The sequence below is a fragment of the Chiloscyllium plagiosum genome, unplaced genomic scaffold (genome assembly GCF_037043375.1).
Source record: "Chiloscyllium plagiosum isolate Xiang-an unplaced genomic scaffold, Cpla_swu_hap1 HiC_scaffold_39, whole genome shotgun sequence".
Lineage (NCBI taxonomy): Eukaryota > Metazoa > Chordata > Chondrichthyes > Orectolobiformes > Hemiscylliidae > Chiloscyllium > Chiloscyllium plagiosum.
The window spans coordinates 33,378,188-33,395,239 of NW_028270177.1; the positions used below are offsets into that span (position 1 = coordinate 33,378,188).

The 17,052-nt window shown below is 42.2% G+C and overlaps 2 protein-coding genes across 3 annotated transcripts in view; one reads left to right on the top strand and one right to left on the bottom strand.

Moving 5' to 3' along the window:
- The window catches only part of marchf3 (membrane associated ring-CH-type finger 3), an 81,778-nt gene that overhangs the window by 38,868 nt on the left and 25,858 nt on the right, over window positions 1-17,052 (top strand). The window lies entirely within an intron of this gene.
- Window positions 1-17,052, bottom strand: part of LOC122541073 (lamin-A-like) — a 45,727-nt gene that overhangs the window by 10,306 nt on the left and 18,369 nt on the right. For both annotated transcript variants that reach the window (XM_043677584.2, XM_087981246.1), the window contains exons 5-6: window positions 11,061-11,186; window positions 6,983-7,203 (exon numbers count right to left, since the gene is read on the bottom strand). In XM_043677584.2, the coding sequence (XP_043533519.2) occupies window positions 6,983-7,203; window positions 11,061-11,186 (347 nt within the window). The remainder of the gene's footprint in view (window positions 1-6,982; window positions 7,204-11,060; window positions 11,187-17,052) is intronic.

The following is a 17,052-nucleotide window of genomic DNA, read 5'->3' on the forward strand; positions in this document are numbered from 1 at the left end:
ACCCACCCTCTGCGTGAAAAAGTTGACCCCTTAGATCCCTTTGACATTTTTTCCCCCCTCACCCTAAACCTAGGCCCCTCCCCCGCCCCCCAACCCTAGGGAATAGACTTTGTCTATTTACCCTATCCATGCCCCTCGATTTTATAAACTTCCATAAGGTCACCCCACAGCCTCCAAAGCTCCAGGGAAAACAGCCCCAGCCTATCGAGCCTACCTCCAACCCTGGCAATATCCTTGTAAATCTTTTCTTAACCCTTTCAAGTTTCACAACATCCTTCCGCTAGGAAGACCAGAATTGCGCACAATATTGAATGGGAATTAACTCCACTTCATGAAACAGCTGCTTTTGCGAATCATGTTATATTTTGATCATTCCTTGCATGGAAACTATCACACCATTACACTGATAACTCAAAACTGATTGCTGATTTACTGATTGGTGCAATTACATACTTGAATGTTTGGCATTCTTCAGCTGACAGCAGTGTTTCCACATTGTAGGGATACAGCAATTAACCAACAGAAAGGTATGTCATGCCTCTGTTATGTCACAAAGGTTGCCCCTTAATTGGACATACTGCCTCACTTGTAATAGATATAAAGGGTTTGGATTTCATGACAGTTCAGTGTTAATTTAAAAAAAGAAAAAATATTGTCAAAACTCTCCATCAGTAGAAAGGCAGCATGATCCAAGTGCCTGGGTTGGAGATATCTGAAGATCCAATATGATCCCTTTAAGTCAATCTAAATGGTCATGCATTCATAAATTCCACATATGTCCAGAGGATCTACAGCTAAAATTTGAGACTTGGAGCAATATAGGATGGGTAGAAATTTCAGTCAATTAAATACAAGAAACAGATGCCACAGTTTGTGGCCACACTTCAATGTCTGTTCCCTTGCACTGACCTCACCACACCCCCGATAAATGTCCAAGATCAATCAACTTGTACACAACCTTGTCATTGTATGCAACCTCCAGTGAGGTTCCTACCACATCCATAGCATCACAACCATTTGTTTCCAACACTGCAAAACCATCCAGCTTTGACTTTACCTCAGCTTCTGCGCTACGGAAACCCTCAATCAGACTCAAGCATTCTCCTAGTTCTGGCTAACCTATCTCGATCAAGCCTGTGCAAACTTGGGGCCATTCAAACTCTGCTACATAAATTCTCAGTTGCACTAATTTCTGAATCCCACCCCTCCAGCATTAATTTGTAGACATTGACTGCCAATTCAGTAAATGGCTTGATTTTAAAAGGCTCATCCTCATTTTCATGATCTCTTTCCAACTAATGCAGCAACCACATGCTGCCTAATCCATCTCCTACTGAGACTGTTACACTGCCAATTCTGGCCTCTTCAGCATTTCCAATTCCATACCTGCTGTCAATATGGTGAATCTTCTCTGATCTGCTTCTCAAGCCAGTATATGTTTCCTTAGATGAGAGTCCCAAATTGTTCACTGTACTCTAGCTGTTGTCTGACTTGTACTTTGCCTCTGATGATGACACAGGGATGACACAGGGATGACACAGGGATGACACAGGGATGACACAGGGATGACACAGGGATGACACAGGGATGACACAGGGATGACACAGGGATGACACAGGGATGACACAGGGATGCAGAAAGGTTAAGCAAGTGGCAGATGTAACATAATGTAGGGAAATGTGAGGTTATGCAGTTTGGCAGGAAGAATAGAGAAACTGATTATTTACATGGAGAAAAAGACTACAGAAGGATATGGGCGCACTCATCCACAAATCACAAATAGCAAGCATCCAAGTTCAATGAGCAACAGGGAAGGCTAACGGAATATTGGCCTTTATTTCAAAGGGAAATGTAGTATAAAAGTAGGATGATTTTGCTATAAAGATACAAAGTACTAGTCAGAGCACAGCTGGAATGCCGTGAATAGTTTTGGGCGACATGTCTACGGAAAGATACACAGACAGTGGAGACAGTCCACAGAATGTTTAGTTAGCAGTTACCAGGAATGGCAGGACTGTCATTGGAGGAGAGATCGAGTAGGTTGGGTATGTACTCAGCGGAACAAAGAATGAGAGGTGACCTTATTGAAACATACAAGATTCTTAGATGACTTGAGGGGGTAGATAATAGAACGTTTGTTTCCCCTTGTGGGAGAGTCAGGAGCCAAAAAGGACATTATTACAGACTAAGGGGTCACTCATTCATGAGAGAGGTGAGGAGGAATTCCGTCTCTCAGAGGTTAGTGAATTTGTGGAATTCTTTACCGCACAGGGCTGTTGAGGCTAAGTATATTCAAGGCTGAGATAGATCTTTAATCCATAAGGGAATCAAAAGTTGTGGGGAAAAGGCAGGAAAGTGGGGTGGGATCTATCAAATCAACAGTGATCTCATTGAACAGTGAAGCAGACTAGGTAGGCTGAGGGGCCTACTTCTTCTGCTCGTACGTCTTCTGGTCAATAATAATTTAGATTTTATCTTCAGCAGAGGCAGCCCATGTGATGAAGGGACTCCTGCTATATTCCAGGGGGGTGACGATTTTGACCAAAATCAGGACGGTGTACAACTTGGTGGCTCTCAAACACTTGTTGCCCTTCTGTTCCTAAACAAAATGGGATCACAAACATGTGAGGTGCTGTTAAAGATGGCAACTTTCCTGTTGGAAATAGCACACAATGCAGCCAGCAATCAAAGTGACGGTACAGGAATTAGGTGATTAAGCCATCAAATGGGATAATTGGGGAATTGGACTGTTGTTTTGTTCGGAATAATATTGAAACTGCATTCAAACAGGCAAGTGGAGAAATTTCATCAGATTCCTGACATGTACCCAATAGGAGTTGGGGAGTCAGGACTGAAGCCACTTACAATAGATTTGCACAGAGATAAGAAAACCTGATACACATCATGAGCAAATAAATGCATATCTTAATTGGGGTTGTATTATAGACCTCCTAATAGTCAGAGGGAAATTGAGAAACAAACTTGTAAGGAGATATCAGCTATCTGTAAGAATAATGGAGTGGTTTGGGGTAGAAAGTGACCTGTCAAAGAAGGATGGATTGCATCTAAATTGGAAGGGGACTAATATACTGGCAGGAAAATTTGCTAGAGCTGCTTGGGAGGATTTAAACTAGTAAGGTGGGGGAAGGGGGGTGTAGGTGAGACTCAGGGAGATAGTGAGGAAAGAGATCAATTGGAGACTGGTGCAGTTGAGAACAGAGCGAGTCAAACAGCCAGGGCAGGCAGGGACAAAGCAGAGAACAAGGTAGTACTGATAAACTAAACTGCATTTATTTCAATGCAAGGGGCCTAAAAGGGAAGGCAGATGAACTCGGGGCATGGTTAGGAATATGGAACTGGGAGATCATAGCAATTAAAGAAACATGGCTCAGGGATGGACAGGACTGGCAGCTTAATGATCCAGGACACAAATGCTACAGGAAGGAAAGAAAGGGAGACAAAAGAGGAGGGGGAGTGGCGTTTTTGATAAGAGATACCATTACAGCTGTACTGAGGGATGATTTTCCCAGAAATACATCCAGGACGTTATTTGGGTGGAACTGAGAAATAAGAAAGGGATGATCACCTTATTGGGATTGTATTATAGACCCCCTAATAGTCAGAGGGAAATTAAGAAACAAATTTGTAAGGAGACCTCAGTTATCTGTAAGAATAATAGGATGGTTATGGTAGGGGATTATAACTTTCCAAACACAGACTGGGACTGCTATCGTGTTAAGGGTTTAGATGGAGAGGAATTTGTCAAGTGTGTACAAGAACATTTTCTGATTCAGTAAGTGGATGTACCTACTAGAGAAGGTGCAAAACTTGACCTACTCTTGGGAAATAAGGCAGGGCAGGTGACTGAGGGAGCACTTTTGGGCCAGCAACCATAATTCTATTCGTTTTAAAATAGTGATGGAAAAAGATAGACCAGATCTAAAAGTTGAAGTTCTAAATTGAAGAAAGACCAATTTTGACAGTATTAGGTTAAAACTTTCAAAAGCTGATTGGGGGCAGATGTTCATGGGAATAGGGACGGCTGGAAAATAGGAAGCCTTCAGAAAGGAGATAGCGAGAATCCAGAGACAGTATATTCCTGTTAGGGTGAAAGGAAAGGCTGCTAGGTATAGGGAATGCTGGACGACTAAAGAAATTGAGGATTTGGTTAAGAAAAGGAAGGAAGCATATGTCAGGTACAGACAGGATAGATCGAGTGAATCCTTAGAAGAGTATAAAGGAAGTAGGAATAGACTTAAGAGGGAAATCAGGAGGGCAAAAAATGGAAAATGAGATAGCTTTGGCAAATAGAATTAAGGAGAATCCAAAGGGTTTTTACAAATACATAAAGGACAAAAGGGTAACTCGGGAGAGAATAGGGCCCCTCAAAGATCAGCAAGGCGGCCTTTGTGTGGAGCTGCAGAAAATGGGGGAGATACTAAATGAGTATTTTGCATCAGTATTTACTGTGGAAAAGAATATGGAAGATATAGACTGTAGGGAAATAAATGGTAACACCTTGCAAAATGTCCATATTACAGAGGAGGAAGTGCTGGATGTCTTGAAATGTATAAAGATGGATAAATCCCCAGGACCTCAACAGGTGTACCCTAGAATTTTGCGGGAAGCTAGAGAAGCGATTGCTAGGACTCTTGCTGAGATATTTGTATCATCAATAGTCACAGGTGAGGTGCTGGAAGATTGGAGGTTGGCTAATGTGGTGCCACTGTTTAAGAAGGGTGGCAAAGACAAGCCAGGGAACTATAGACCAATGAGCCTGATGGTGGTGGGCAAGTTTAGATTAGATTACTTAGTGTGGAAACAGGCCATCTGGCCCAACAAGTCCACACCAACCCTCCGAAGAGCAACCCACCCACACCCATTCCCCTACATTTACCCCTTCACCTAACACTATGGGCAATTTAGCATGGCCAATTCACCTAACCTGCACATTTTTTTTGGACTGTGGGAGGAAACCGGAGCACCCGGAGGAAACCCACGCAGACACGGGGAGAATGTGCAAATGCCACACAGACAGTTGCCTGAGGTGGGAATTAAACCCGGGTCTCTGGCTATGTGAGGCAGCAGTGCTAACCACTGTGCCGCCCAAAGTTGTTGGAGGGAATCCTGAGTGACAGGACGTACATGTATTTGGAAAGGCAAGGACTGATTAGGGATAGTCAACATGGCTTTGTGCGTGGGGAATCATGTCTCACAAACTTGATTGAATTTTTTGAGGAAGTAACAAAAAGGATTAATGAGGACAGAGCGGTAGATATGATCTATATGGACTTCAGTAAGGTGTTCGACAAGGACCCCATGGGAGACTGATTAGCAAGGTTAGATCTCATGGAATACAAGGAGAACTAGCCACTTGAATACAGAACTGGCTCAAAAGGTAGAAGACAGAGGGTGGTGGTGGAGGGTTGTTTTGCAGACTGGAGGCCTGTGATCAGTGGAGTGCCACAAGGATCGGTGCTGGGTCCTCTACTTTTTGTCATTTACATAAATGATTTGGATGTGACCATAAGAGGTACAGTTAGTAAGTTTGCAGATGACACCAAAACTGGAGGTGTTGTGGACAGCGAAGAGAGTCACCTCAGATTACAACAGGATCTGGACCAGATGGGCCAATGGGCTGAGAAGTGGCAGATGGAGTTTAATTCAGATAAATGCGAGGTGCTGCATTTTGGGAAAGCAAATCTTAGCAGGACTTATACACTTAATGGTAAGGTCCGAGGGAGTGTTGCTGAACAAAGAGACCTTGGAATGCAGGTTCATAGCTCCTTGAAAGTGGAGTTGCAGGTAGATAGGATAGTGAAGGCGGCGTTTGGTATGCTTTCCTTTATTGTTCAGTGTACGGAATACAGGAGTTGGGAGGTCATGTTGCGGCTGTACAGGACATTGGTTAGGCCACTGTTGGAATATTGCATGCAATTCTGGTCTCCTTCCTATCGGAAAGATTTTGTGAAACTTGAAAGGGTTCAGAAAAGATTTACAAGGATGGTGCCAGATTTGGAGGATTTGAGCTATAGAGAGCGGTTGAACAGGCTGTGGCTGTTTTCCCTGGAGCGTCGGAGGCTGAGGGGTGACCTTATAGAGGTCTACAAAATAATGACGGCATGGATAGGATAAATAGACAAAGTCTTTTCCTTGGGGTCAGGATGAGAGGGCATAAGTTTAGGGTGAGAGGGGAAAGTTGTAAAAGAGACCTAAGCGGTAACTTTTTCACACAGAGGTTGGTTCGTGTATGGAATGAGTTGCCAGAGGAAGTGGTGGAGGCTGGTACAATTGCAACATTTAAAAAAGCATTTGGATGATTGTGTGAGGGATATGGGCCAGGTGCTGGCAGGTGGGACTAGATTGGGTTGGGGTATTTGGTCGGATGGACAGGTTGGACCGAAGGATTTGTTTCCATGCTGTACATCTCTATGACTCTATGACATAATAAAATATTGTACTTTGTAAGGAAATTACAGCAATGTAGGTTCACATGAAGCCTGTAAAAAGCAACTGATGGTCACGCAATGCTCAACAGAAACAACAAAATAAGTATCATCAACAAAACCATCGTTTTAGACAGATTTCAAAGCAATAAGATGTTACTGATATCAATTAGTGTTGCGGTCAGTCTAGAAATCAGCTTCGGACCTTCAAAAAGTCCCTCCATGGGGTGTTGACATATGCTAAAGATAAGAGTACTCTGCAGTTGTGAGTAGTCACCATTTTGAAATTGGTTTCTAATGCAAAGAACATACACGTCTTTAACTCCAATGCATCTTTGCAATATACCCCCATGTCACATATTTGATTCTTGTGCCTAGTTAGAAAGGTACCATTGTACAGACAGGCTTAAAGTTGAGGCTTTCCACTAATCCACATTAAAAGGGAGAGGCTGATTTATTTGCAAAGTAATGAAAAAACATGATTTTTGAGGCCAGAACAGAGCCAGTAAACTAAGGATCACATACAAAGAGCTCACCTTTGCTCCTCTCCCTCCAGCATCTTCCTATAAGCATTTATTTCCATGTCCAAAGGCAATTTCATACCCAAACATTCACCTAATTCCTCCATCTGGACCTGCAATTTCTCACGAATTTCAGCAACTTCTTGCTCCTTGCGCGCCAGCTGTTGATGGCTAACTGTCTTCTCACGATCTAATGCTTCCTCCAAATCCTGATTCTTAGCGCTCAGAGTAGAAATCTGAGAGAAAAAAAACTTGAAGAATGAAGGAGGGACACTTTCTTAAAAAAAGTTAGTCTACAAGAACAAAGCTCCTCTTCAACCAGAGTTCCTGAGCCCCCAAATAAGTTGTCAGAAAATAAGTTAGAGTAATTGACAAAAGAAACAAACAAAGAAAAATTTTATTGCACAGTAACCATTAATATCTGGAATGCATTTTCAAAATGGAGAATTTGGCCATTCGGCCCATTGAGTCCACACTGACCCTCCAAAGAGCATCCCTTCCAGACCCCCTTTCTCTCCAGTCTTTGGAGGGTCGGTGTGGACTGGTTGGGCCAAAGGGCCTGTTTCCACATTGTAGGGGATCTAATCTACCCTTGTAGCCATGGCTAATCAACCTAACCTACACAACCCCTCGATACTATGGGCAATTTAGGATGGCCAATCCATCTAATCCTATTAGTGCTGGAGAAAGGTCCAATCACGGCATTCAAAGAGGAATTAAAGCTACTCTATTAAGAGGAAGAACTGCAAGGTAATGGTGAAAAGCTGGAAGAGTGGCACTGAGTTAGCTGCTCATTTGGAGAGTCAGTGTTGACATCATTGGCTGGATGGCTTCCTTTTGTGTTATACCAATTTTGTGAAGAATGCATCGAAGCAAAAATCATTCTAATTAGACCCTATCTAACACTTGTTTAAAAATTAACACTTGGCCAATAACCTGACATGACAACTTTACCTGCATAAATGCTTTGGTTTGCGGCAATACATATGCATTTTGTATGTGAGAATGAGGCGGTGAAAGAACTTTACATATCTTCTGAAATCATGTTCTATTCTAACATGAACAATCTTTGCATCAATTTATTATAGAAACAGTTTAAAAATAAATCACTGACATCATCCCCTTTGAATTCACAACTGGAAATAGAACACCACTTCATTTTCCCATCAGCAACAAGCAAAAGATAAATTAACCGACAAATCAGTGCAATAGTAGTGGTGAGGAAAACCAAAAACAAGATTCTGGGGGACAGAATTAATTTCCACTTGGAGGATTAATCAAGGATAGTCAGCCTGACTTTGTTTGGCATGACCTCCCCTTGACAAAGCTGATTGACTATTTCATAATCTATGTAACTATGCATGTAAATGAGGGTAGTGCAGTTGATATAACCTGTATGAACTTCGGTAAGGCTGATGTGAAGGTCTTGCATTGCAAACTGCTTAGGAAGCTAAGAACCCAAGGGGTACAGGGCAATTTGGCAAACTAGATCCAAAACTAGTTTAATGGCAGGAAGCAGAGGATGATGGGTGTTTTAGTCACTGTAGGCCTGTTCCATGGCAGACTGCACGGCTCATAGAATCACTACAGTTGGAAGCAGGCCATTCAGCACATTGAGGAGAAAGTGAGGTCTGCAGATGCTGGAGATCAGAGCTGAAAATGTGTTGCTGGTAAAGCACAGCAGGTCAGGCAGCATCCAAGGAACAGGAGAATCGACGTTTCGGGCATAAGCTGATTCCTGATGAAGGGCTTATGCCCGAAACGTCGATTCTCCTGTTCCTTGGATGCTGCCTGACCTGCTGTGCTTTATTCAGCACATTGAGTCCACACGGATCCTCCAAAGAGCTTCCCATCCAAACCAAACCCCTACCCTATCCCTGTAACCCCACATTAACCATGGCTAATCCACCTAGCCTACATATCCCTGGACTGGATGGTCAATTTAGCACAGCCAATCCACCTAACCTGCACATCTTTGGATTGTGGAGAAAACCAGAGCACCTGGCAGAAACCCACAGACACGGGGAGAATACATAAACTCCACGCAAACAGGATGGAATCGAACCCAGGTCCGTGACGCTGTGAGGCGGCAGTGCTAATAATTGAGTCACCAGTGCTGTTCAGTGCTAGTTCCTTACTGTTTGTACTATATATTAATGATTATACCTCAACGTTGATGTCTCAATCAATTATCACAGATAAAAATATTTGGTGATGTGGCAAATAGCAAGGAGGAAAGCCTATAGGATGACACAGGTGAGCTGAACAATGGCAAACGGAATTTAATCGTGAAAAGTATGTGCTGATGCATTTGGGAGGATAACAAGGTGAGGAAATATACTTGGGTTCTACTATTCAAAATATATGAGGGAAACAGAGGGACCATGTTGTGCATGCCCAAAGATCAGAGGAGAAAAAATGAGTATTGCCGATGTGGAGAGCTTATGCCCGAAACGTCGACTCTCCTGCTCCTCTGATGCTACCTGGCCAGCTGTGCTTCTCCAGCACCACACTCGGACTCTCACTCCCACGGATCCTGGAAGGCAACAGGGCAGGTAGATAAAGGTGGTTAAGATGGCATATGGGACACTTGCCTTTATTAGTCAAGGCCACAAATACTGAGGAGATCATGACAGATTGTATGTAATGTTAGTTAGGTCATGGTTGGAGTGCAACATGCAGTTCTGTTCACCTCACTAAAGGAAGGTGAGATTGCACTAGAAGGTGAAGAGGAGATTCACCAGGATGTAGTCTGAACTATGAAGAGAGATTAGACATGCTGGATTGGATTGCTTGGAGCAGAGAAAGCGGAGAGGATTACTGACTGAAACGCACAAAGTTAGGAGAGGCGCAGACAGGAAGAGTGTCTTCCCTGTAGTAAATAACCAGTTCCAAAGGCAAGGTACAGGAGGTTGAGGGGAAATTTGAGGAAAAAGTGCAGTGGCCATCCGGAACCCACAGCATAAAAATCTGATCGAGGCAGGAACCTCAAGATTTTTAAAGGATGAGCGATTGAAACACCATAGCAAACCAGACTTTGGGCCAAGGGCTGGAAAGGGGAATTAGAACAGATAGGTGCTTGATAACAGGCAACAGCACAATGCAACAGAGGGCCTCTTTCCATGCTGTAAAATTTCAATGACTATCTATGACACTGACATAATCTAAACCAGACTTACAGGCACTTGAAAGAGGAAGGGGTTTGAAAAGATCATTCACCTTTTGTTACCGTCAGTTCTTTCATTCCTCCCCATGCTGTGGAGGAGATTCTTTGGTTATCTTTAGAATGCTTGACGGGAACCTCAATGTAAGCCTTTGGAATCAATCCATGCTCAGGGTCACCTTGCCTCACCATGCTGACACGGAGCTGGGCTGTTATGTAGCAGCCTCCCAAAGCACTAATAGATCAACAAAGATTGACCAGATCGAAGTCAAGAGCTCAAGTTTGGTTAAAAATTACTTGACAGATTGGTTGCCAATTGATACAATGGATTAGAGCAAATGTGTTAATTGGTTTTCTTTCCCTGACAGCCTATTTAAACCTTTAATGGGCTACTAGACAGTTGTGACCCCCCAGATGAGAACTCCTGGACTACATCAACTTTGATGGTACAGTTCACTAAAATAACAGAAACATCATAACCATTAGCCAACATTATATACATGGACAATTAGAGCAGTTGTTTCTAATAATTAGAAGGGTTGGGAACCTAATGATGCATATTTAAGATAGTTGCCACAACTAACCCAAGTGCAGACTAAAGAAACACAATTTAAGCAACAATTAATGAACCAGAAAGCAATGCATTGAAGGGTGACAGAAGCAACTTTAATATTAATGGTCAGAAAGAAACTGAAGGTAGACTGTTTATTTAAAAAAGGAGAAACTTTGCAGGAATATGGGGAAGAGTAGGGGCGTTAAACTAACAGGAGAGTGGTTACCAAAAAGCAGACACAGGCACAGTGGGTGAAATGGCTTCTTTCCATTCCATATGATTCTATAGCCGCAACTTTTGAGCAAAGATTCTCCATCCTGCAGGTTTGTTTTCAAAGATGTCAAGTAACCAATCTATGGAATAAAGTGAGGTTTTACCTTATTGCGACATTGATGAAGCTGTGATGTTAGATCGTCTATCCTGATTTTTGCTTCTGCTAATTCTTCCTTTGCAGCTTTAGCAAATTCGTTGCTTTTTGCAGCAGCCAGCTGGGCATTCTTGAGCTATAACACATGGGGCAGAGGGACAGAGGGAGGCAGATATCATGGTACTGAGAAAACCAGGCATTTATTACAACTAACTGCTATGTACAAGCGTTACATTGCTTGGACAGTGCTCAGCCATTTCAGAGAACAGTTAAGAGTCAACTACTGTCAACTATTGTAGGTTTGGAGTCACTTGTAGCCCAGAAAACTCAGTGATGGCATATTTCCTTTCTCAAGTGAAATTAGTGAACCAGATAGCCATTTATCACAATTGAAAATGAACAGATATTAGAGTTTATTTTCCTCAGAAATATAGGGAAACTCTCCACTTTGACTGCAGCAACGCAAGAAAATCATAAAGTATGATCATATATGGTGGCAGGACTGTCATCACCACAAATTTCAATGAGGAAAATAGATAAATCACCTGAGGAAGTCATGACAAGGGAAATAATATTGTCAGGAAAAATTCACACACAGAATGGGTCAAATAGAATGCAGGAACAAACACCTTGAAAAAGTAATTCTTTAGATACAGAATTGCTTCCAAACTCAATACCAAATCTAAAGCTGAACAAGTAAATGCGCTTTTGCATAAAATTAGATGCATAGTTGATAACGTTACAGCTTACTAAAGTGTAAAAGAAGGAACAGATACTTTTGAAGAACTGGAATCCTTTGATGATTAGTTTAACCTTGGAACAAATAAAATGCATGATAAAGCAAAAACTATAGAAGAATTCAGCATCTACTGGAATCTGTATATAGAAATCTTTAATTAAATTATCACTTAGTTTAAAAAGAAAGTTAAGATTTAAAGTTAGATTTCATCAGAACCAAAATTGTTGTTGGAATTGATGTCTCTGTCAGGTTTAATAAAATAATTTTTTTCCAGTACCATATAGAAGGTGAATGAGGAGAAGATTAAATATATCACAGGCAATCAGCAGCATTCATGTAGAAGCCCCACTAAAGATATTTGCGAGAAACTGCTATGACAGATACTAATGATCAATTTTAACGCTGGAGAAAGGGAACCTCAAGCTCCAGCCACAAGAAAATATTGCATTCATAAAACAACAGATCATTTTACAGAATAATAGTTCTGCAGAAGGGTCACTGGACTCGAAAAGTTAACTGTGTCTTTATCTCCAAAGATGCTGAGTTTCCCCAACACTTCATTTTTGTTTCAGTCACTGTCAGAAACTGCCAAAGTAGGTCAGTCACAAAAGCAGAAGTCAAATAACTACGCACATTAAAAGTATGACTTGGAGGTGCCGGGGTTGGACAGGGTGGACAAGGTTAAAAATGACAACACCAGGCGATAGTCCAACAGGTTTATTTGGAAGCACTAGCTTTCAGAGCATTGTTCCTTGGAGCACAACCGTCTGATGAAGGAGCAGTGCTCCAAAAGCTAGTGCTTCCAAATAAACCTGTTGCACTATAACCTGGTGTTGAGACTTTTAACATTAAAAGTAGTTCATGAGCAGGAACAGCCTATAAATAGGCGATAAACTGAAAATATTCTTAAGGGAAAAATCAGTGATGCAAATCTAGTTTTATGGCAAGATGACATTTATGGCAATGAGCTTTTCACTCATTTTAGGTGCGATACAGGGGTGTCCATTTTAATCAGACAGATGTGCCACGGTTGAAAACACACTGTAGCCTACAGTCAACATTTCCTCCAAACTGAGTACTGCTCAGACATTTCATGAACATTTCCAAAGGTTGCTGCTGCACATGAACTTCAGAGATCAGTGCAGAAGGTAACAACATTTCATGGAACATTGCATTCAGCTACATAGTCCAGGAAACATAGCATTTGGACTAAAGCAATCTGCAACACAAGGGGCGTCAAATAGTAGTCTTCACAGTGGAGAATTCACACTCCTGAGCATGAATGAGTGTTTTAACCCAAATTAAGTCTTCAATTTGTTTCAGCCCCTGCCATTTGAAGTCAAGAAACAGACAGTTATGGCCCAATAGTCAAAGATAGTCACGGCCGGCACAGTGGCCAGCACTGCTACCTCATAGCGCCAGGGACCCGGGTTCGATTCCAGCCTCAGGCGACTGTTTATGTGGAGTCTGCACATTCTCCCTGTGTCTGCATGGGTTTTCTCCGGTTTCCTCCCACAATCAAAAGATGTGCAGATTAGGTGAATCGGCAATGCTAAAATGCCCATAATAATCAGGGATGTGCAGGTTAGGTGCATTAGTCGGGGTAAATGTAGAGTAATAGGGTAGGGGAATAGGTCTGGGTGGGTTACTGTTTGGAGGGTGGACCTGTTGGGCCGAATGACCTGTTTCCAAACTGTAGAGATTCTATGATTCGGTATTGGTTTTACAATAGAACAAGTAGCCAAAAAGACAAGTAGAAGGTTTACCAGTCTCCCTGGACTCGTCATAGAAGTCAATGTCGATTAGCTACGATGACAGATGTAAATTTATCTATACCGTCAGCAAGATGGAAACATGTGACTAAACCAGATTGGCAGAAATGTTTGTCACTCCCATCAACATAAAGCATTCAGGCTGCTGCCATATTCAGCAGGTTTTATAGAAAGACACAAGCAGGCAGCCAATGAGCTGCATACCCTAGTGAGTTAACTGACACATCCAAAATTATTATGTACCTCCAAGTGCAACACTGCTTAGTGATCAGTGATATCAGATGTTGACAAGGAAAGGTTCAAGCAGAATGTTTGATTTCTTTAACTTCCAGGAAGAGCCAGAGACCATACCAAAAAAACAAACAAACCATCTGCAAATAACAAGTTAAAGAGGCAAACATGTTAAACTCACCAGTAATGCAAACAGGAAGAGCAAATCCAAACTCATCATCACATTCAAGAGTCCACACATTTCACAGATTTACTAAAAATAAAAAGCTACTCGCACAATTGAAGATTTGGTGCATCATACATCTTTTAAGTGAATCGATCAACTTCCACAGTCAAGAATAAAAATTGCATACTTTGGAGATCCAGGACACTGTCAAAAAGTGATCTGGTCCAAAGATTCAAGATCTTGCAAACAGAAACGTCAGCTTCAACAGGATGCCTGAGCACCAAGAAGGAAACACATGAGTTTAAAATGAACTTCCAGACCTCTCACCATCAAGAACAGAATCAAAACCATAGTAGTTAAGTTAAAAATCTATCAGGATTCCAGGTCTGATGAGATCACCACCATAGACATGTACACAGCATGGAAACAGTCTAACTCGTCCATGCCGACCAGATATCCGAAGTTAATCTAGTCCCTTTTGCATGCACTTGGTCCATATCCCTCTAAACCCTTCCTATTCACATACCCACCCATATGCTTTTTAAATGTAATTGTACCAGCCTCCACCATTTCCTCTGGCATCTCATTCAATACATGCACCACTCTTTGCATCAAAACATTGCCCCTTAGGTCCTATTTAAAATCTTACCCCTTTCATCCTAAAACTATGCCCTCTAGTTCTGGACTCCCCACCCCAGGGAAAAGACTGTCTATTTATCCTATCCTGCCTCTCATGATATTATAGACCTCTATAAAGGTCACCTTTCAGCCTCTGACACTCCAGGGAAAACAGCCCCAGCCTATTCAGCCTCTCCCTATAGCTCAAATCCTCCAACCCTAGCAACATCCTTGTAAATCTTTTCTGAACCCTTTCAAGTGTCATAATTCCAATTGTTAGGAGTTCAGAGTTGCACACAATATTCCTCAAGTGTCCTAACCAATGTCCTGGACAGCTGAAACATGACCTACCAGCTCCTATACTCAATGCTCTGATCAATAAAAGTAAAGTTACTAAACGCCTTCTTCACTGTCCTCTCGCTAAAACTCCACTTTCAAGGAGCTATGAACCTGCACTCCAAGGTCTCTTTGAAAAGCAACACTCCCCAGGACCTTATCACTAAGTGTAGAAGTCCTGCCCTGATTTGCCACTCCATCTGCCACCTCTCAGGAGTGCCCATCTGATGAAAATCCTGTTTTACTCTGAAGTAACCTTCTTCGCTGTCCATTACACCTCCAATTTTGGTGTCATCTGCAAATTTACTATCTGTACCTCCTATGTTCACATCCAAAAGACAAAAAGCAGTGGACTAAACACCCATCTTTGTAGTACACCACTGGACACAGACCTCCATTCTGAAAAGCATCCTTGGAGGATCATGAAACTGCATGACACCAAAATCTTGAAGCAAGAGACAGAGTGATAGAAATGTACAACACAAACAATCCCTTTGGTCCAGTTTGACCACACAGACCAGATATTCTAAATTAGAGTTGAGTGTGGTACTGGAAAAGCACAGCAGGTCAGGCAGCATCCGAGGAGGAGGAAGACCTGCTCCTCGGATGTTGCCTGACCGGCTGTGCTTTTCCAGCACCACACTCTCAACTCTCATCTCCAGTGTTTGCAGTCCTAGCTATCCTAAATTAATCTAGTCCCATTTGTCAGCATTTGGTCCATATCCCTCTAAACCCTTCCTATTCATAGTCACCCAGATGTCTCTTAATGTTATATTTGTACCAACCGCCTCTACATCCTCTGGCAGCTCATTCCTTACACGCACCACTGTGTAAAAAGGTTGCCCCTTAGGTCCCATTTATATCTTTCCCCTCTCACCTTAACCCTATGGCCTCTAGTTTTAGAGGCCCCCAACATAGGAAAAGACTTGGGACGGACTGTGAAGTTGAAAAAAATAATTACATATGCAAATGTATAAACATTGACAATGGAAAAATAAGCATGGGAGGAAATGTATTAGAATGTAAGGATCTTAATAGGTTAGTGCAGAGGAGTGCCTGAAGCATGATCATGTCAGACGGACTTGATAGAGGATTAGCTTCAGATCTCGAAGGAGTAAATCCTACCGACTGGGTCTTCCTCATAGACATCCTGATGGAGACCATGACGCGTGTCTAGCGAGTATCCTATAATCAACATTATGCGGTTTAAGACAATAGCCTCTCCTCATTTGGCTACCTTTTGGTTTTCGTCTCCCACACTAGATCCATACCAGAAAGAGGATTGTGACTGTGAATCTGACAGCTCAAATGATATGCGATGGCATGGGGAGGATTCATATTGCAACAACTATAAGCATCAATTACTCCACATCCAAATGAAATAGCAGTGTTAAAGAATTCCAGAGATTCACTCGCCTCAAAGAAGAGACCCGATGCATTTAAATTACAAAACTCATTATATGACAGAGCTGAACGTAAAGTTTGTTTTAATGCTGTTTTTTGGGACAACAGGTACTTATTTACAGATACAAGAGATATGGATGTGCCTTTATAGCCTGCCTATCCTTAGCTGGAGATGGGAAACCACAGGGGAGGTGGGGGAGGGGGCGGGAGAAGGGGGAAGGGAAGTAGCACAATGAGGAGTTGGTGAGAAAAAAGACGAGGTCATTTCCTCCTGACTGTGGCATCCATTCAGCTGGTCACCCACCCGTAACAATGGCCTTGCTTTGTATTAACTGATGTCCCACCATTCCATATAACTATGAGACTGCTGACCACATTCTACCCTCATGGAGTTGTGTTGTTCTGATATTTAGTTAGACCAGTTACTAAATTATAAAGGATTGTAAAGATTCTTCATTTACAGTTTGTGTAAGTAACATTTGTAGTAAATCTCATCTCATTTCAATGATCTCCTGTTTCTCTTACCACTCACAAATAGGTTCACTCTGGTGATATAACTTTCATTTAGCTGAGCTCCATCACAGAATCAGACTGCAGCATGACCTCTCCTCTCAAACTAGCTAGTCAAAGTGCATCTCCCTCTCAGCTGACCTGAACAACTGATCATATTTTTTTTAAAGCAACCTCTCACCACCGCAGAGACTCCTGTAAGATCATAATAGGACCAGGCGGTGGT